The sequence below is a fragment of the Silurus aristotelis genome (genome assembly GCF_946808225.1).
Source record: "Silurus aristotelis genome assembly, chromosome: 5".
Classification (NCBI taxonomy): Eukaryota; Metazoa; Chordata; class Actinopteri; order Siluriformes; family Siluridae; genus Silurus; species Silurus aristotelis.
In genome coordinates this window covers 2,323,953-2,346,387 of record NC_139578.1, presented here as the reverse complement: position 1 = coordinate 2,346,387, position 22,435 = coordinate 2,323,953, and the positions used below count along the sequence as shown (strand labels likewise).

At 40.4% G+C, this 22,435-nt stretch overlaps 1 protein-coding gene across 1 annotated transcript; it reads left to right on the top strand.

Annotated features, from left to right (window-relative positions):
- crlf1a (cytokine receptor-like factor 1a) lies at positions 1–21,858 on the top strand. Its single transcript, XM_083541168.1, has 8 exons — positions 1–3,962; positions 6,007–6,285; positions 8,601–8,730; positions 9,304–9,473; positions 11,312–11,469; positions 14,841–15,009; positions 17,105–17,286; positions 20,288–21,858. The coding sequence occupies exons 1-8, from the start codon at positions 3,857–3,859 to the stop codon at positions 20,309–20,311; spliced, it is 1,218 nt and encodes a 405-aa protein (XP_083397294.1). The 5' UTR covers positions 1–3,856; the 3' UTR covers positions 20,312–21,858.
- Positions 21,859–22,435: the final 577 nt, after the last annotated feature.

Genomic DNA, 22,435 nt, shown 5'->3' with positions numbered 1-22,435 from the left:
TTGTTTTTTTTTTAGTTGTGGTAGAAGGCTTTCCAGAAATCTGTCAAGTCAAATAATGCAAGATTGCTAGTGAGGGTTTTTTTGTGCTTGAACGCTTACCTGACAGCGAGATCATTATGTTCTGCATAACAAGCTTAACCCACTTACATCCGTCCCAATCAACAAAATCTGCTGTGCTAAACAGACAGTATGCCATTTTCCAAAGCCAGCGATTTGAGTTGAGGTTCTTCTGGGAATCTGTGGAAAAGCCTCAAGTAGACAGAGATTAACTATAAAATCTATCAAGCTTTCCATGTACAAATTACAGTATAAATAATGGTATTTATTTATATAGCACTTTTAATTCAAAGTCAATTACTTTTAAATATTGTGAAAGGCTTGTGGATGCTAAAGATTTTGTGGATATATAAGACAAAACACAAAATTTACCACAGACTAAGCTACAACTAATCCTAAATAGAGACCCCCAAACCTGCCTTGATTAATAATGTATTGGAAATGGGTTATAATGGTTCAGAATATTAAAAAGATATGTCGGAGTTAACCAGCCAAGAGCTTATATCAGAGTTTAACCAAGTCCATGTGACCATTATTTCAACTAACTGGTAATCATCAAAAAAAAAAAAAAAAAGACAGGCTATGTAGTCTAGCCAATCAAAATGCACATTTCTACACCTGTAGGACTTAAGTGATGTCTTGGATTTGGATTTACACTTGGACAATGGTCTTGCTAAATATGGTCTTCTCTGACAGATGCACGGATAATGGTGTAATCATTGGTGCAGTGCGTTAATGAAGGCAACAAGCTGAATTTTGAAGTTGATACTTGATCCTGAGAAGAATTTGGGGGTCTTTGGTTTTGCTTTAATTTGGGCTTGGACTTGACTGGTCTTGGCCTTGAACTTCTTAGGACTCGATCTTGAATTTTTGTTGCTTTTATCCAGGCTTTGACATTGACTAACCTTGTATTTGACCTAATTAAGACTTGATCTTGACTTAATCTTGTTTTAATATGGGCTTGAGCTAGACTTGACTTGGACTTGACCCACTTAAGACCCCAACCTGACCTGATCTTGGTTTGCCTTGAACTTGGAATTAACAATAGATCTTATTTTTACTTTGATTTGGGCTTGTACTTGACTTGACTTGGACTTGACCCCTTCAAGACCCCATCCTGACCTGGTCTTGGCTAGTCTATAGTTGTGTTGCTTAATGTCCTACAAATGCCTGACCGAGCTATAGATTTAGAAGCTCTGGACAGAGATTTTAAGGAACTTTCTATTAAAGAACTTTCCATTTGAAAGACCTTTATACAGTCTGTAAATACTTGGAACAAAGGACCATTTGGTCATCCAGATTTGTGTCATTCATTTTTGAGATGACATTTCCCTGAAGAGCTATAACTCTGCGTAATGTATTGTGCTTGGCCCATTCAAGGACCTCGAATAGCAATGTTCTTACTTTGGAAAGTAACAGGAAAGGAAGACTACTCACTCATTTACCAGACACGGCGGACACGAGACGAGCGGTAAAACATAAGCCAAATAAAAGGCTTGTCTGCTACAGATAATGCACTGCATTGTGTCTTGCTGACCCTCGGACACTCCGACCGCTACGGTTATTGTTTCAGCACGCATACACTTTCACTGGCATGTGAGTCACTGTCCAAGGCGTCCAACTCAGAATACCCGCAGCTGCCATTAGTCAAACTGTGGTCATGACATCTACCGAGGCTAGCGGCTCTGTTTCCACTGATGAACCTGATTTTCATTTAGGCCTGCTTCTCTCTCTCTCTGTCTCCTTTTTTTTTCATGTTAGATTCCGAGACAGACAGACAACATTCGCTTCCCTCTGGTCTGTAATTTGACAAAACCTAATAATTACAAGCGACAAAATAAAAGGTCTGTGTCCTTCACAAAATAAATGGGACACAGTAGAGGAAAATATTTGACTTTGTATTCAATTTGCATATAATCCTTCATGGCTTTTTTTCATTTGCATATTATCATACTCGGGTCATGCCCCGCATTTTACTTTACTAGCATAACTGAACATGCATTTTTTTCCCCTTAAATGCCATGTAATAGGTTTTCCTATTTCCGCAAAAAGTCCCCCCCCATCCCTTTTAGTGTCATTTACATAACTTAACAATTACAACTGACTGGATAAAAAGACAAGCAGATGTCCTCCAGATGAATCTCGAGACGAAACTCCTAAAGCTTGTGTACAACCCGGGGAGACTGCGTTGTTTTCATATCCTATTAAATTATGATGGGCTACATTAAATTATACGTTAACTTTTTAAATATGACCCAAGAGCGGGGGTTAATTTCCGGAGGGGGGAAGAAGAGGACGTCTCGTTCCCGCCTTGTTGTTTCGGATGAAGCCTGGAATCGCGAATGCGCGTCTTCTATTAAAATGGCTACAATTGTTTAAAAGGTAAAAAAAAATAAAGCACTCGGGGTCAAACCGCGGCATTAAGTTCACGCCTACGCAAGAGTGAAAAATGTTCAAGTCAAGTTTACTGCTCCTGGAGGCCAAGTTGATTCGTTTTCACATGGTTTACACATATACTTTCCTTCACAGCTAGTTACAATGCTAGCTAGTTTGCAAACTACTTTTCTTTCGGCTTCTCCCATTAGGGGTCGCCACAGCGGATCATCCGCATGTTTGATTTGGCACATGTTTTTACGCTGGATGCCCTTCCTAACGCAACCCTCCCCATTTATCCGGGCTTGGGACCGGCACTAAGGCTTGTGCAACCCTAACGGCTGGGGTGGGTCTCTGACCGGGGATCAAACCCGGGCCGCAGCGGTGAGAGCGCCGCATCCTATCCACTAGATCCACCAGGGACCGGCCGTGTTAAAATTTAGCATGGACCTGAGAAGCAGATGAATACATTCGCACTGTGCACCAACATTTTTTTCCATTGTACACAAAGTGGGTCAATTAATGCAGTGGTAGTGGAGCTTTGCCATCTCGGTTCCTCAGATCCTGGGCTTGGGTTACTCTCTTTTCCAATTTTCCACATGGGTTACCTTCTTATTCTCTGGAATTCTCCTACCTAGCAAGACGTACCAGTAAGTGGATTGGCAGCACTAGTTGTGTACGAGTCCTGGAAACCTTCAACACTGACCAGGATACAGAACTTAAAAAATTCAACTGACTTGTGAATTGGTACTTTGATACTGTTTTTTTGTTGTTGTTTGCTGTAAAAAAGGGATGGAGTACTCCGTCCACCACTTTTACTTGGTCTAATCACGTACCTCTAACCATTTAAAAAAAAACTAAGTCTGAACTACAGGAGCTGAGAACTTGATGTGGCAGGAAGAAATCCCATCAGTCCATGATGTACCTTCAGTGTGCTTCCCATGGCCCCCAGAAAACATGAGTAAGAGGAGTGAAAAAAAAAAAAAAAAAAAAAACAGCAGGAGGTTGGAAGTTGGAGGAGGAGGAGGAGGAAGAAGGTGGAGGGCGGAGTGGGAGGAGCTTGTGAAGCCCGAGCTCCCCGCCCACTGGTGCTTCTACTGGCTTCTCATAAACTTGGACGCGTCCTGCTGAACGATGACCAAACGGCACGAAGGAGCACGAGCGAGCCATCGTGTCGCTTCAGCGCGCGCTGGATAAATCCTTACCCCCTTCATCCTCATCATCATCTTTTTTTCCCCCCAAAGAAAAAATAGGAGGGGGGGAGAACTTATGAAAAAAGAGACAGATAGAAAGTCCAGACTGCGGTAGCAACACCTCAGAAGGGAGAAGCAGATCCGAGGCGTCCTCTACAAGCTCCAGAAGATCTCGAAATCCCAGGAGGAGTTCTCTATCAGTCCCGAAGTCAAGGATCTCAGGCTTTCAGGGAATGAAGGGAATGATCACGCAGAGAAGAAGCGCGTCCCGGGACATGATCGTCTTATTGTTTTTCATGCTGCGCGCTCCCGGCGCACACTGCGCGCTCCCTTCCACCCGTGAGTAGGAGTAGGAGAGATTTTTTTTTTGTATGCGCGCGCGTGTGCGTGTATGCCTTTGCGTGTATTCGTGTGTGCGAGCGTGTGTGTGTGTGTGTGTGTGTGTGTGTGTGTGTGCGCGCGCGCGCCTGCGTGCGTGCGTGCGTGCGTATTCTGGAGTCTTAGGACCCTTCCAAAAAACTTTTGAGACAGTGTTTGTATATCTGTACATCAACAAAATAATAATAAAATAAATAAATAACAATAAAAAAACCAAAGAAAATTGACATTTTTGTCAACTCAGCATCAGCTTCTCATTTTGCAAAACAATGCAAAAGTGGGAGAGGGGAAAAAAAAAAAGTGGTGATGAGTTCAAGGTCTCAGTAGGTCACACTAATATTCAGCCCAACTGACAGTTCTGTGTGTGTGTGTGTGTGTGTGTGTGTGTGTGTGTGAGTGTGTGAAAGTGTACATGCAGATTTCCTTAATGTTCGACAGCAAATGATCTAAAGCACAATCAGGATTCGTTTCATTCCCAGCCAATGGTCCATTTCATCCATGTTCCATGGTCCTTTTGCATCCATTAATACAGTAATATTAGTACGTTATACACCGTGAGTCTACGTGTTGACGTACACAAGTTGAATTTGCTGTCATATTTTTTGGGGGTTAAAAACTTGAAATTTTGGGCCGGCACGAGGATAAATTCCGTACTTTTCAAAAACGTGATTTCATGGGAATGGCCTTGGAAAATTCGGAACGTTGCAGCATTCGAGAGAAGGAACAGAAGCCGTTTATTTAGTACTTGCCCATAAGGACTTGACTATACTTGACTATATATATATATATATATATATATATATATATATATATATATATATATATATATATTTATATATATATATATATATATATATATATATATATATATATATATATATATATATAAAAAACAAATGATTTTCCCAGACTCTCCCCAGTGTTTATTTGGGCCCAGCAGGATTTTGCCTCCCTCCCGCCGCCACAGGTGTTAATCCCGCTTCTAAGCCGTTAATTTCGCATAAGGGATTCCGCACTTGTGCCGCTTTTCCAGCCGTTTTGTGTCGTGTGCAGGTGTGAAAACAAAAAAACAAAAAAAAGACTAATTACGGCTAATTAAGCCTGACTGCATTCACACCCTCTTCATCAGGTGCGAGACTTAACAGCACTTCAGAATGTGGCAACACACGTTTTTTTTTTTTTTTTTTTTTGTAAGCCAAAGTGGTTTTCCCCTGGCCTCAGTTTAACATAAACAGACACAAACGCATGTGTAGGCGAAAGACCGTAGGCCTGATCGTATCCTTTTAATGCACCGATGCTGAATGCTGAATGACGGCGTCAGAGGTAGCTCCCCTTTTTTTCGCACCATTCTGAATTGTGCTTAATCCGAGGGATTTAACCGGAGCTGCCGCATGTTTGCTTTGGTTTTAAAACGCCTTCCTTAATGCTAACCCCACGGGACCTTTTTTAGATTTTGTTTCCGAATCTTTTTTCCAAAACAACGTGCTTGAGTTTCCCTGTTCGGGCTCAGGAGAAAACTGGTGATCGCTGCTGTGAGCGTGTATAAGTAATTCGAAGATGATTTCTGTGCTGGCATTAGTGCATGCAAATTTGCAACATCAACATTAAAGTTGTTATTGACAATAATTGATATCCGGAGCGCCTCATATTCAGATACCTTACGAACAAAATGGCTAAACACGTAATTCAAGCATAATCTCTATTTTTGAATTGATCATTTCTATAGTGACAGCTTCTTTATGGAGATTTGTAGGAAGGAAGAAAATACATTGCATCATTGATGTGGTGAGGTCATGGAAGCAGTCTGCAGCGTCAGCCCTCCGGAACAGTCAATAAGGACGAAGGATGTTGCGCTTCCAGTTTTCTCTTGATGTGACCAGCTGCGTTTTCTAGTTCGAGAACAAAAGTTGCTGATGATGTTAGTGGTAATAACACCAATAACAGGACCTAATGTACCTTTTTTGTGGACGCTCTTTGTCCTTTTGTCCTGTATCCATCCTTCCAGCGATGGCAAGCGTGCACCCTCAGGACCCAGCCCTTCGGATTGGTGCAAGTTTGACCGCCACATGTTCTGTCGGAATGGACCACGGACTACATGCCAGCTCGCTCTACTGGACGCTGAACGGCCGACGGCTTCCCAGCAACACCTACAGCGTGCTCAGCCCCAGCGTCGTCAGCGTCACATTGAGCAACTTAAACGGCTCACGGCAGCGCTCGGGCGACAACCTGGTGTGTCACAGCGGCGGGGGGCACGTGCTTGCCGGGTCCTGTCTCTACGTGGGCAGTAAGTCTTGTTGCATGGTTTATCATGAGCAGGGTGGTGTCGAATACTCTGGAAAACCGTTGACAGCTGTATGCACAAGACAAATGAGAAATTGTGGGCGTGGCCTGTTTAAAATATAGCTAACAATAGCTACAAGTCATTGTAATAGTCCCGGAATTCCAGCCCCTGCTTCAGCTGTGCACTAAATTATTGGTGACCTCGTCGAACCATGATTTCAGCATTGTCATTTCATGGTTATATCTTAAAACCGCCTCTGGGATGAGCCCACCCCCTACCGACAAGTCCACGAAGGTTCACCGAATATTGGATAATTTTGAAAATTATTACAAATCTTTGCTTTTTTGTTGCAGCTTTCATACTGACATGCCACATGTTTGTCCCTCAATTTTCTTTACCTGTCTGTATGTTCTGCATTTTTTTATTAGGCGAATAGACAGGTGAAAGTTGCATGCTTCTTTTTTTTTTGTTTCGGTCCTGATAGTTGGTTCTTTTTTAAGCTGGTTTTGATCGGCCATTGGACTTTTCTGAGTCACATCCGAGAATGAATTCCACAGTGAAAGGAAACGGACCATCATTTCGGTTAGTCTTTCATTTCTGAGACGTCAAATATCTGTGATTAGACCGGCAAGTGAGTCAAGGTGAGTGGACTGGGGCGTGTAATTTTGTAATCTTGTCAAAATGTTAGGTATGGACTAAAGTGAAACAAAAGAGAGGCACATCAGGAGAGAGTAGAGGTGTTTGGCCATAAAAAAAAAGAAGGTCTATAATGCTACAGCTAGTAGGAACAAGTCAAAATGACTAGGCATAGGCATTTACTTCTTAACTTGATTTACCGCTATTAGATGTTTCATAATGGCGTGACTGGAAACACTTTTAAGAGACTGAATAGAGGCTCGAAGTGCGTCATTTTATTTTATTTTTTTAACGACATTAGCAATTGTGAGCACTTGTTATATACCACGGATGTTCTAGATGCATCGTGAAAGGCAAATGAATGACTCTAAAACTCATAGGTGTGCAGATTGTTAAATAAAAACTGCGGTTTCCCGTTCAAAATCCAAGAGGGGGGCACAAATTGGGCATTTAAGTATATTGCTATGCATCGCATACAAAAGTTCCCGCCCTTTCTTGGATTCCCTTTGGAATACCGCGATCATGAGATTACACCCAATTGAAACCGAACCCACGAATGTTGCCGTAACGTAAAATCTGGAGCATTTTTCTTTGCTTTCTGTAAGGCGAGCAAACATTTGCCGAAACAATCAATAGGATGCTTGTTTTTTTGGGGATTCTGGGACTCTGTGTTAGGGTTCAACATCCTTCAATGAAGAGTGTCAGAAATGTTGTAAGCTCAAGCGGTCGGAGATGCTTGGTAGTGTCCGACGAGCAAAACGATTGGCCCAGCTGTTGCCTTTTAAAGTCAGGCATGCTGCATGAAAACAATTATTACTGCTAAGTGACATTAACTTGCAGCTGCGAGTGGTTATTGGCCCCGACAAATTGTGTCAGGAAAAATTAAATGTCAAGATTTTGTGCTAGACATTCGATGTTTTGTTTTCTTCCAATAAAGCATTGGGACTTCAAATAGAATTTGGGGTTGTTTTTTTATTTCCAGTTTTAAAAGTTTATTCAAGACTGACAGTGGAATCAGACTTCTGGTCAGTGCAGTTGTTGCAAGTATTTGAAGCTTTCAGCCTACGGGTTTAAGACACTTTCTGGGTTTCCCGCTGCCATTGGCACCCGTGAGTTCGCTCCGGCCGATCGGCATCTCCCAAAGATGGAATGTCAAGTTTGCTGGAAAGTCCACAATATGGAAAATTCCTCGCGTCCTCTCAGACTGCCATCGCGGGACGGAGCCGCGCTGTGTACGCTTGTTAAAGTACTATGTTCCGTTCTTTCCTGAGCTCCCAAGGTCTCGTCCTCGGTGTCTTTTAGCCTTAATCAGCCTCTGACACTTCCACCGCCTGCCTTTTGTTCTCAGTTGAATGGAATCTTGGCGCCTTTCCCGAACTTAATCGAGGATGGCAGCTGAAAAAGCTCATCCGCTGTTGAAAATATTTAAAGCCCGGGCCATTATTTTCAGGATCTCGATGAAGATCTGCTTTTTGGTGTCCTCCTACTTCTTCTTAATGTAACGTATGTTTCGTGGACGCAGATTACAATCGGTAGTTTAGCTTCCATACGAAGATTTCAGGAGACATTGTCTGTGTTTGGATTAGCCTGTTTTGCAGTGTTGAGGTTGAAAATTGCAGGATGAAATCAGTAAAGCTCTTTCTGTTTGTTTTTTGTTTTTCTCTCCGTTTGGGTTCTTTTAGTGCCGCCGGAGAAACCCGTGAACCTCACGTGCTGGTCGAGAAACACAAAAGATCTTACCTGCAAATGGGCTCCTGGGGGTCAGGGCGAGACCTTCATTAAGACCAAATACACCCTCAAATACAAGCTGAAGTAAGTGCCCACATCACACTCACACACATACATGAATTTGTCGATTTGTCATCGATGGCTGTTTTATCTTTTATTTATATTTACATTTAGTCCAGGATTTGAACTTACAACCTTCCAGCCATTTGCACTAAACCGTTTATTATTAGCGCTTTTTTCTTGCACGAATTATTCTTTTTAGCCCCGAAGGCATTTTTGTGGGTGTTTGAGAAGCTCTCAGACCGGATCTGCACTAATCCTTTTGATGAGCAAAAAAAAAAGGGAGGTTATTCAAAAAGACGGAAAGAAAAGAATGCGGGAGGCACTTATTCACGCTTTTACGATTCCACAGGATGCTGCAAGCTTTAAATATACGTTTTATTTTTTATTGAGCCAGAGAGAATTCGCTCAAGTTCCAACAAATCGCATCAGCCGTACTGTATATCTCGACCATTTATTGGTTGGTGGTCAAAAAACAGTTGTTTTTTTAAATGTTTTTAAAATTATGCCTGAAACCAGCCATCGAAAGAGCGGAATCTTAGTGTGGAAATGCATTCTGATGGACAACCCATTGTTGTGGTTGTTGTTTTTGCACAGATGGTATGGCCAGGAAAAAGAGTGTGATGACTATGGCGGAGGACAGCCATACACATGCTACATCCCACGCGATCTCGCCCTCTTCACGCCCTATGAAATCTGGGTGGAGGCTTCCAACCAACTTGGGAGTGCCACCTCAGACGTCATCAACCTAGACATCCTGGACGTGGGTGAGTGTCTCGAGTGGCTCGACTATTTTGAATGTGTGTAACCTCTGATCCATCAGTGTCACTCGGGGCGACTATAGGAAAGAGGGACAAAAAAAGTGTGTGATAGATTGTCCCACACCTACCTTGTTCCTTTGATAGTGTCAACTCATTGACCCTGGGTTTTTTTTGTCAATATGTGAGAATGGACGTTTTTGGACCCACGCATGCCTTGGGGCTACGACTAAATGTCCATGTGACATTAAAGGCAAGTCTCTAAAAGGCCTTTTGCATGATATTATCTTTTATCACTGACCTTCAGCGTACTTTTCCCCTCATTACCTCTACCACATCTATCAATCAGAATCAGACTTAGGGAGGAAGGGGGTGGAAGGGTTAAAGGGTTATTCATCATAGAGCTCTTTAAAAAGGCTTGAGTTTACGACTTGAAACTTGGATCCTATGCATGTCTGACACCTGGAAAGCAAAGGAACAGAGGTGAGCAAACAGCTGGAACAGGAAGGTGGGTGTTGCAGTACTGATACCAGAAGCATGACGCACTCGTCACACCCAAACGCCTCCACGTTTACTACACAATTGAAGGCTTCTTCGCATTTTTCGTGATGTTATCAGCCACGTGTGCAACCTAGGAGCAAATCCCAGAAGGAAATGTAAAGTGAGTGTTGCACATGATATGTGGTAAAGGAACACAAATTCAGTACAGTAGAAACAGCACAAAGCGACTTTGCTCCCCATTTGTATTCTACACATACCGTACCCATGAACACAAGAAGAGTTTCTCTTTCCAATGTCATTTCTTCATCCACGAAGGTCGAGAGTGCTGCCGCTGTTGCTCTTTCTCACTAGACCCACCGCTCTCAAACCACCCATAAGTGTTCAATTAGGCCGAGATGTGGTGATGAAGTGTGAAGCCCGTAGCATCTGATTTGCATCATTTTTTTCATCCTCCGTCAACTCGTCATTCTACTAAGGAAAACAAGCGGCCATGCTAGCAAAATAAACGTTTCCAAGGCGACGTGGAACAGCCAGCAATTTATTTCTCCTCCACTACTTTGTTATTTATTGGTTTATGCTCATCACATATGTACACATGCAAATTTACAGACACAGGAAACTCCTTCCATAAATGCTGTTTTAAAAGGAAAGACATCTGTTATTTTAACATTTATTATTGTGCTTTGGATTTTCTAAAATGTTCACCATACAAGTCCAGCATCAAGGATTTGAAGCCAGAACCTTTTAACCAATCAGATTCAAGAACATTATACATTATCACCCTGAGTAGTGAAATAATATACATTACATAGACACAAATTGGGTCACCTGACTTTTCCAGTTATCTGTGTGATTTCACAATTGTAAAGGAAGGCCTTTGGATGCATTAGATCCAAATTCCCCCCTTACAAGAACTAGGAGACCAGTTCCTGCATCGTTGTGCACTTCTGTGCACAATGCCATCTTCATGAAGATATACTTTCCAAGGATTAGAGTGGAAGATCTTGAGTGGCCTGATAAAGAGCTCTGACCTCAATCCTACTGAACACCTTTGGGATGAATTGAAACACTGACTGCATCAGAGACCTATTTATCCTACATCAGTACCTGACTTCACTAACACCCTTGTGGCTGAATGAGCAAAATCTCCACAAGCACCATCCAAAATCTAGTGAAACATCTTCCCTGCAGAGTGGAGGTTATTATTATTGCAAATGAATACTAAATGTGGAATGGGGTGTTCATAAAATACACATGAATCTAATAGTCAGATGTCGACAAACATTTGTCTATGTAGTGTCTATGCAGTGTACTGTATATAAACTATAGTTTCTTATCCTGTCCAGTGACAACGGATCCCCCAGCAGACGTGCATGTGAGTCGCGTTGGTGATTTGGATGACCAGCTGACCGTTCGCTGGGGTACTCCGCCTGCCCTCAAGGACTATCTCTTCCAGGCCAAGTATCAGATCCGCTACAGGCTTGAAGACAGCACCGAGTGGAAGGTAACTGGCCTGTTATTTTGGACCTGTTCTCTTGGACGAAACTCCTTTGCCTCCTTATCCTTCCATCTATCTTGAACCGCTTGCCGAGTTCATCGGATGATTGACAGCGCCGTTTATTTGATGGCCGATTGATTTTCACTGCAGTATTTTTATTAGCGAAAGCCGAGGTTTATTTTAGAGGTCGGCCCGAATGGCTGAGGATGCCTCTGGCATTTCTTTGCACGAGCAGGAACCTTGCCATGTGGGAGTTTAGAGATTTAAGGATATTTTTACAGGATCTTGAGCAGACACCTAGCTTTAGTGATTCATGATGATATCAGATTTTTGTGCAAGAGGGGTTTAGATTTATTAGGCCGAAACTCGATATCCTAGAGCTTTAACAGTTTTAACTAACGCTGCTTTAGTGTTTCTTTTTCTTTGCTTTTTTTCTCTGCCAGAGTCAGAGATCCATCATTCTCCCTGACTTGTGGAGCTTCTGTATGAAAGTGTAGTAATGCAGAAATAAAACCTAGACCATCTTGTTGTTGTTTGGCTTTCCAAGTGAACTTAATAGCAAAGCTTGGAATTTAGTGACTGCAGAGACACTACCACCACCACGTTTTATCGGGGCAAAAACGTTCAACCCCTAACTGCATAAGGCTAATCTCCCACATAGGAATCAAACACACATGCTCACCATCGGCTTCCCAATGAATCATGGCACCCAGGTATGCGAATCTTGTCCTAAGGGTGATAGGAATATCCTTGGTTAAAGTTACAATGGGTTCCATTATAGAGGGAAATAAGGGAAAGATTTATTGCGGTGCACCTTGTAAAAACGTCACCACTTGTGCCAAGAATCTGCTCTAAATGGGAAAGAAAACACATAAAAGTTAGGAATTGGAAGGGAAGGATAAGGAAGGCGTCATTAGTTAAGTCCACTTCACCCAAGCGGTCGACCAGATTGTATGATTTGTTTGCGTTGTGCTAATTGTCACCGGTATGCTAGCTGTCGTTAGAAGCATTTGTTAGCAGGATTCTTTGCAGGATACTTTTTGGCTTTGTGTTACAGGATTGAGCTTGAAAGCATATTGGCTTTAAGCTGTGCCTCAGTGAGTTAAGAATCCGAGAACAAATTTTGTGAGAATAAATCCCAGACTTTTCCAGAGAACCACTGCTAGGCTTTCGACCAAGATCTTTAACCCCTTGCTCGCTTACTTGCTAAATATACATCAGTTTGCATTCATGAATTCCAAACAAACTCAAACTGTACATAAAGGTGTAGAAATTACCACATAATATATAAATAAAAACATTACTCCTAGCAATACTGTTACAACAGTTAGCCAAACTAGATATTTTTTAGAAAAAAGTGCTTTTGTGGCTTCATAATTTGTTTCTTTCATTCATTCATTCATTTTCTCCCGCTTATCCGTAATTCGGGTCGCGGGGGCAGCAGTCCAAGCAGGCCCCCGCCTTTGACTGCTGCCCAATCCTCACAGCACCGTCCCTTACGGTCCCTCCTGCAGGTGGTGAGCTTACGGGAAGTAATTTGTTTCTTGTGGTGTTTAATGGCTGCTCTTGTTACATAATGTTGCTTAATTACATGTTAAATGATAAGCTTGAAATGATAAGAAATAAAGAATTATTGGACCATGCATGAAACAGGATGAGTCTGAACAATTATTAGAGATAATTGTCTGGATTTGTTATTTGGGATTGACTTTTTTCATTAAATATATCGATTTTTCAAGTAATCAGAAACCGTGGAAGATGTAATTGACGTGTACTGACAAATCATACACTGACAAATAATAGCCCTGGACAACTATTCTTGGGTTGAGCCTTGGATTTTGCTTAAATAGTCTGCATTTCTTTAACAACAAAAGGAAAAGCCAAGATGAGGAACAGAGTCTATGGGACAAAATGATATATGCAATCAAATATTAGGTGTTATTTACCTTAATTTGCTTGATTCGTTCCATAATTTTTGCTCACCCAAAAGAGGCATGATTTGCCCCCAAAGGGGTCAAATTCTTCATTATTTAACACAAAAATTCTTGCCTTATAATCAATGAATTGGCCTTGTCAATCTAATACCTATGGATGGGACTGTATATATAATATATATACTGTATAATTGGATATGTTAGAGGTTGCATTTTTTTATTTGAGTTCTCCAGATGAAAGTACTTGGCTAATCTGGCTAACTCATGGTACACCGAGTACACAGTTTCTATAGTCGGTTCCATGACAACAGGAGGAACAGGAGGCTACGAGGTTTCCAGTTGTTGTGTCGTCACAAAACACAGCCTTGAAATAAGCTTTCACCGTTCTTTGTCTTCTTTTGTATGGTTTCAATCAGCAGACAGGTTCTCTCTCAAGCAGGCCCGAGAGATTAGGTTACACGTAACACCACGTACCGTTATTTTTTTTTCCTTTTGCTGGGAGATCCGATTCTTCCTCAAAATTGACCAATACGCGATTATAAGGTTTTTATGCATTTAATTTCCTTTTAAAACGCTGTAAGGTGTCTGTTCCAGCGTGTCTCCCTGTCCTATTCCCTGGGCTACGCTGCTGACCCAGCAAGTCTGTTAGCATTCAAGAGTTTGGTTGTAAATGATGGCCCCGTGACGAATTGGAGCACGGCATGACACTTTTGATCGCGCCGGGTTGCGGCATGCTCGAATGTTTGTTGCTTTTTTTGTAAAGGAAAAGGGAGATGGCGGACACGGGCTGAATCAGGACGGTCGCGGTTGTAAATAATTACATGGGGCCCCGGTGCTTATTATGCTGCTCCGAGGCACAGGAATTCCTGCATTTGGAAGTCGTCCCCCTCTCTCAAATATGGAATATTTAGAAAAGCAAATTAGGAGGAGAACGAAAGGATTCTGTCTTGGCTTGGGTTTCGGCTGCCGCTTGTAAGCTGTTGGTGCCGTCTTCCCCCGTCCAATTACTCATTCTGTAATAAGTAATAGATAACAGATTTTCCTCTCAGGGCGAAGTAGGCGTGCATGGCTAAGAACAGCATGAAGCGTGTGTTTGACTGTATCGTTTACTGTCTCAGGCTGACGTGTGCGTGTTTGTGTTATGTGTATGTGTGTGTTAACTTCTTTCGAGGATACATGTCAGATCCTCTCTCCGAGAGATTATTGTATCCTGCTTAACACTCGAGCCTGTGCCAGCTTGCTTTGTGGATTCTAGCATGAATGGTCTGGTTTTTAGGAACGTAAACAGGGCCCTATCAGTCAAGTCTGTGTGAGTGTGTGTGTGTGTGTGTGTGTGTGTGTGTGTGTGTGTGTGTGTGTGTGTGTGTGTGTGTGTGTGTGTGTGGTGTATCTAGGTCTTCGATGTGACGTTTTTTGTTTGGGTTTCTCTCTCTCTTGCTGTAGGTGGTTGATGACATGGGAAACCAGACGTCCTGCAGGTTGGCTGGGCTCAGGCCGGGGACCGTATACTTCGTGCAGGTGCGGTGTAATCCAGTGGGCATCCTTGGATCGAGGAAGGCAGGCATCTGGAGTGACTGGAGTCACCCAACAGCAGCATCCACTCCACACAGTGGTAAGAGTCAAGTCAAGTCAAGTCAAGTTTATTTGTATAGCGCTTTTCACAACAGACATTGTCTCAAAGCAGCTTTACAGAAAACAACAGTGAAGGTGAATGGTGTGCGTTTGTCCCTGATGAGCAGCCGTGGCGACAGTGGCAAGGAAAAACTCCCTTAGATGATATGAGGAAGAAACCTTGAGAGGAACCAGACTCAAAGGGGAACCCATCCTCATATGGGTGACATCAAAAGTTTGGTCATAAATCTAAGAGATGCTTTAGCTCGAATTGCTGGATTGTTGCAGTTGGTATTGAGGACTGATCTGGGAGAGGATGTATATTTTAAGATGGCAAAAATCCAGATTGCATGTTGGCATTATGTGGGCGTCGTAAAATGCAAATCAGATATGCACACCTCAGTCTAAAGAAATAAATAAAAGTCAGTTTATTTTGCAAATGAACCACTTCATGTGTAATGTGTAGAAAGCCTCAACGTATTTAAAAATGGATTAGAAGCAAATTGAGATTTGCACTGTGGATTTAAACGATCCTGACCAGAAACCTCTAGTAGTCGAAAAGGAATATTTACATGTTGGTAATTGACAACACCAAACCAGCGTAACATAAAATAATGACATAATGAGCGGGAAAAAAATTGATGGCTAGCAGACATCGAGCAAAACGTCAAAAAGCACAACGAAAGAAAGGCCCCGGCAGGATTGAGACACCATTCGTCCTTCATCACGTCGCCACATATTGTACGTGTCCTGCAGTCCGTGGTTTAATGGGAGACACATTCGAGACAGTGCTAAATCCGGCAGCTAAAAAAACCCGTTGCCGCACATGAAACAGATTACACGTCCCACACATCTCTTCCCACTTTGCGGCTCGCCAGAAAGTGGCCGCAGGGAGCATTTGATACATTTGTTTCGAAAGGCTGTTTTCTGAAGATTAACAGATTAGCTCCCCACCACGTTCCGCCGCTTCCTGTAACTCACACGCCGCATCTGGAGCGACTAAAGACGCTATTTATTTAAAGTGAAGCTGAATTTATTTTTTTGCGCCGTCCCTGGGTTTCGATATTCGGCCCAAAACTGAAAGAAAACCCAGAGGTAATTCGGGAGACAACCGGTGCGATACGATAACAGTAACACCGTGGATGGTAGGGAAACGGTAAAGGGAGTTTGGTTGAAATGTCCAACCATTTGAATTGGTCTTGGGTCCATGAACGGACTTGAGCCAGTAACCTAGATTTAAAATGTCAAGTGTTTGTTTAAGACCCAGGGGGTGTTTTTTTTAACAAGGCTAACTTGCCTTGTCATTTTATTTTACAGTTCCAGGATAAACTCCATAGCAATACCTCCTATTGCCATGATTAGTGTTGGCTGTAAGTTTTCTGTACCCACTTACAGCTATTATCTCATTAAAGCCCAGGTTTACTTCGCTCCCTGCTGTGACCGTTTGCCTTTCTTTTCCCCGTTCCACAATGTTTCCATAGCTTCTGGTACTCGTGCATCATTTTTTGGATTTTTTGCTGCAGCTAGGCCAAGGTTTTGAAAATAGCTTGGACCCAAACAATCATTGTCTATCATCCAACTCCAATCAGGGCCTGGCAGAACAAGCTGCTCGCTATCCTGCTGGGAAAGTTCAACAATTCACGTCACAGTATGAATTTTTAACCCAATGAAATTACCTACTCTTGCACACGTTGCAGAAGTAACTATAACTCCTTCGATGGTGCAGATTGAACAACAAAAAAAGTTAGCAAAAATTAGAACATGATGCATAGACATTTCTCAGTAATGAACAAATGAACTTAGGTAAGAATTAAAAGGAAGTAAATTGATGATACCTGCTTATAGATCACACTTTGTACATTATATAGACTTCGTTTGGTTTATCCCTTCCGGACCTACAATGACACAAGTTTGAAGCAGTCCCCTTATTTTAAAACTAGTACCTAACCAATGCAAACCCCTGAATACAAGTAAGATTAGGCTCTTGGTAGTGAGGTACTCATGGATTTGGATCTTTGGTAATTTGGAGAGGAGGCCAAGCTGATCATCATAAGTAAATCACCGTTGACATTTTTGTATTTGTATCTGTTATTCAGAACGCTCAATGGTGGGTTCGTGCGACTCCAAAGCGGCCCGGCAGAACTCGACGCTGCGTCAGGACTTGAAGCAGTTCTTCAGCTGGGTGCGCAAACGCGTCTCCGACTGCAGTGCTATGAGCATCAAACAGTACGACCAGTGGCGCGTCTGGCTGCAAAAGTCTCACAAAACCCGAAACCAGGTACATGTGATATAGCATTTGGCAGAGACTTGTAAATATCTTCTTTTTATTTGGTTACAGCTAAGCAGTTAAGGGTTAAGGGCTTTACTTACGGTCTTTCCTAAAGAGTCTTGCAGCAGCAGTTCGGTGGTGCTGGGATTAGAACTCACACACTTCCCAATCAGAGATAACCACCACTGAGAGATAATTCTTACCTCATTTCCACCCAATCATGTATGTTCTAAACAATAGCCACAAACAGAGCATTCAGCAAAATTTGCAGACAAGAAAAGACAGAGGGGAAATACTCAAAAAAGAGTAAATACTCAAAAAACACAATAAGCACAGCAAAATGATTCATATATAAATATAAATTATAATATTGCAAGCAGAACAAAATTAAACACAAACATACAAAGAATATTCAAAACAATATTTACAGACAAAATACAAAACTGGCAAAATCCTAATAAATGTACCCATATTACTAAAATAAAACAGTCCATTAACAGAACACTGACATAAACAAAAAGTCTAATATTAATATTACAAACAATTTACAAAATAAAATAACATATGCAGACGAATTTCTGACATGTACAATGTACATGCAAAATGTGCAAACAAAATACTAAAACAAGATGCAAAAAATATTCATACTTTTAACATTAAGTATAGACAAAATAATCCAGACAAAAAGATTCAGATGAAACCAAAAGTAAAGGCAAAATACAAAAGTATAAATGCAAACAAAACCAAGACATCGTATTCTGCTCAAATACAGTAGAATAACCATAATATTTATAATAATAAGCATGCAGACAAAAATAATAAATACAAAACAATTAGGAACAGACAAAACAATCCATACTGACATCTTATTTAGGCAAAACAATAATGCTGTATAATAATAATAATAAAAATAATGATAATAATAATAAAAACATGCCAAAACACCCAATTCCAAAACGAACAAATATTATGACAAAACATTTTGACCGAACAACAGATACAGACAAAATCTTTCAAAATAAACAGACAAAAACAAGAAACGAAATGAGCACAAATCTTCACAAGCACACCCCAAAATTTACTTCGTCTATCCAAAAGAGTGAAGGTAATAATAGGAAAAAGGGAAGTTAATGTTCTGAGAGATGTTTAAAAAGCACATACCAATCTTGTGGTGTATTCAGACAAAACAATAATATACATACTAACAATAAGCAACAAACAAACAGTATACAAAACAGAAGGCAAATATTCCAGACAAAACAATAGATACAGTCAAAATACGTAAACAAATATACCCTAAGAATTCTGACAAAATAGTATGGGTAAATAATGATATAAACTATTTAGGGGCAAAAAAAATGAATAGTTGAGACAAACTTCTCAGACAAAACAATAAATACAGACGAAATCCTCCAGAATGTGCTTTAATATTCAAGTGAGCAAGCAGACATTCTGTGCTGTCTAGACTCCTTTTTTCCTATTAATACAGGACCAAGCGCATAATATAGAACAAAATAAATAAACGTCGGACAGTAGCGTCTGAATATTAGATCCAGGTGTGTGTTCAGTGATCTCTGCAGGGCCCGGGGGAGAGACGGCCAGCTCAGAATTACACACTCACAAAGTAGAAAATTCGGGGTCAGTTCCAAAGTGTGTTTTTTTTGTTCAGCTTAACTCGAAGCGATGAATCTACAAATACTGAGTATTTAACCCTCGTCTTGGGTTATTTTTTCCCCTTTTTTTTCTTTTTTTCTTTTTTGGTGTTTTAGATAATCGCTCCCAGCTCTAACGCAGTGTGGGCCGTAAGAAAAGCTCTTCAATTCCTTTTTTTTTTGTGTGACAGGAATGACAGAAACAGGGAATATTCCAGAAGCACAAGTTTAGGATTAGAAAGAACTTTATACCGTTTAACTGTAGAGTTGACGATTTAATACGAAAAAAGTCAATGACAATATATTATTATATATTAATATAATTATTACAAAATTATTTTGGGTCATATTAACGGACCCTAGGATAGAAATAAGTTGTGTGTTGATGTGGCATTATTATAAATGAGTATTATTATTCTTAATATTTTTCATTTTAATTTTTATTCATTTATTTCTATAGCGCTTTTCACAACGGACGTTGTCTCGAAGCAGCTTTACGGAACTGAAGAATTAAATTCATTAATATTCCTAATTTAGAATTGTGTTATAATTTCCATATTATTTATTTATTTATTCACCTATTTATAGTTAATGATTTTTTATTTATCATTCACCATTATTTACATACATTTCGTTCATTTGTTCCATTTAATTAATGTATGTATTTATTGATGAATATTTGTATTTTATTGTAATTTTCATGTTAATAGTATTTATAAATTTCTTTTGATTTATTTTAGCGTAATTTTTTATGTAATTTTATTACTGTAATTTTTTAATATACATTTTTATATTATTATTGTTATTGTTGTTGTTGTTGTCTTTAGTGGTAATTTCTAGTCGTAATCCCCAACAAAATTGCCACTCGCATCTCTTTCTCTCTCTCTCTTTATTTATTTATTTCTTTTTACGATTCTGTGGTAATTCTTTGTTTGGTAATGGCTAAAGGGTTTGTCTCGCAACAGGTCTGCGCTCACAAGTGCACGCGAAGAACATGACCGACAGATCATTAGCCACTTTTCCTAACCGTCTACGTCCCCCCCTCCCCATCCCCCTTGTGTACGCTGTGGTCTCTGAGTTTGAGCAAGGACACATGCTAAACGTTTGTCCGTGCGACCGAGGAACTTTTGAACCGGGACGGCTGCCTCTAATCTTCCAGCGCAGCATGAAGTTTTCCAGAACCTTTGAGCAATTATACCACCCAAATGCAAAGCCTTTAAAATGCAGCTTGACCCCCCCTAAAGTATTTTGATCAGTGCATTCCTTTTTTTTAAAGCTCGCCCGCCAATCAGTCGGTCACAAACCTTTGAGTCTCAGTACCTGCGATTTACTCATCACTTTTTTTTTGTTCTATTCAGGTTCTTCAAGGAGACAAATCGTAGCGATGTCACGCCCTTGGCTGCTTAAATCAGTGGACAAGATGGGGGATTGGTGAGGTGGACTGGGAAGGGACAGCTAGTTTTCTTGTTCCTGACACGCTAGCTGTTAGTCCTGCTGCGGAAACCAACTTCAGAAGGAACAACACGAGATTTCAATTCCACTGGACACTTTATATATTTACAAAAGTGCCTTTTTTTATGATCTCTACAGAAAACCAGCCGTGTTTTTGTAACATTTGTTTGATAACCCATGACAGATATGGAGGATATCTTTAGGCTGGGGGATTTTGCACATTTTTTGTTTCCCGAGAATGACGACACTCCATGATATTATGACATCACATAAGATATCTATAACCGGTGCCTTAATGTTTTATGATATTCTATTCACAAGTGTTTTGCCAAAGATACCTGTAATCTTGCTGTGGGTCATATGGTTGGAATATTCCTTCATTATATTAAGAAAAAATGAACCATTCCACATTTTTACATATGAAGGGGAATATATTCTTAACAATGTAATTATGGATCAAATATATGGACAAAAGTGTGTGAACACCTGAGCTTAAGGTTGTTATGTGCCCATTCCCTATTCCACATTTATTCCCAATTTGCTTTTATATTCCCCTCCACTTTTCTGGGAGGATTTTCCACTAGGTTTTTGCGTGTGCTTGTGGAAATTTGCGATCATTTATCTACCATCCAATTCATCCCAAAGGTGTTCAAAAGGGTTGAGGTCAGAGTTCTACAGCACAAGATCTTCCACTTTAAAGCAGATCTACATTGTTGGATTTGTGCACTTTGTGTTATGCTGGAACAGGTTTGGGCCTCCTAGTTCAAGTAAAGGGAAAATTTCATGCTACCACATCTAAAGACATCCTATACAATTCTGTGCCTCCAACAGTGTGTTAAAGGTTTTAGGAAGAACCACGTATAGGCTGAAAATTCAGTTGTTCCATTACTTTTGTCCCTATAGTGTATCTATTTTTGCAGGTGTTTGCATGAGTGAAATGAAACGAAACCATAACATTCAGCAGCTATTTAACAAATTGAACAGTCAGATGCTTGTTACTATGTAACTACTGCCAAAGAAAATTGCAAAAAATATTGTGATATTCTCTTCCTACTTTCAACCAGGCACGAGTGTCTACTTCTTTGCAGTACCTCGAAGCTTGAAATACCTCGCAGCTTGAAATATGCAGATGAGCTCATTCACAAATTCAAAACATTTCCAAACAAGTTTTCAATAATGGATTTTTTTTTATTTTTGATATTTCATTCTCAGTATGTAGCTGTCAGAAATTGGTGAAGTATTTCGTTGAGTAACCCAATGTTTTTTTTTATTGATGCTCACCTTTGTCGTAATTACCCAGTTCAATATTTCTACTTCTGTTGCATCGGGACTCAAGCTAAACATCACAAGCGGCCGGGACTGACTGGCTCACCATTTTTGTTTATTCAGCAGTGGATTAATCCTTTTCCTCTTTTTTCCGCCCTCGTGGCTGAAATTCCAAAGAACCACCAACCACCTATCCCTCCAAAAACATAAACTGCAATGGAGCTCTGCAGCATTGGGACTGTTAGTAAATAATTGTATGTAATGTTATGTACAATTGTACTGCTTTTTATTTTTTTGTACCGAATTGTATCAGCGTATTTAAAAAAAAAAACACACAAGTGTAAAGTTTCTGGCTCTTAAGTTATAAGTAGGTAGTTTATAATATGACTGACTGAATTATTAAACTGTAATATTGAACATCACGTACATGACCATTGTCTGCAGTTTTGTATTTCTGGTGTAAAAATATAAAGTTGTATTTTGTACTTTTAGGAGATTTTGTGTTTTTTTTTTATCATTAATAATTCACACAGGACAAGGAGGAGGAGGACTCCTATTTGCCTCCTATGTCATTTTTCTTTTAAATGTAAAGAATGTAAATATGGTAAGTCATGTTTAAAATTTGTTCCTCGGCTAGTTAAAAAGCTAGCTAATTACATATTGTTAAATGAGGCATTAAATTAGCTAGCTAGTTACATAATGTACAGTAGGTGTTCAATTTGCTAGCTGGTTAAATATTGTACATTAGGTATTGAATTAGCTAGCTAGTTGCATATTGTGCATTAGAT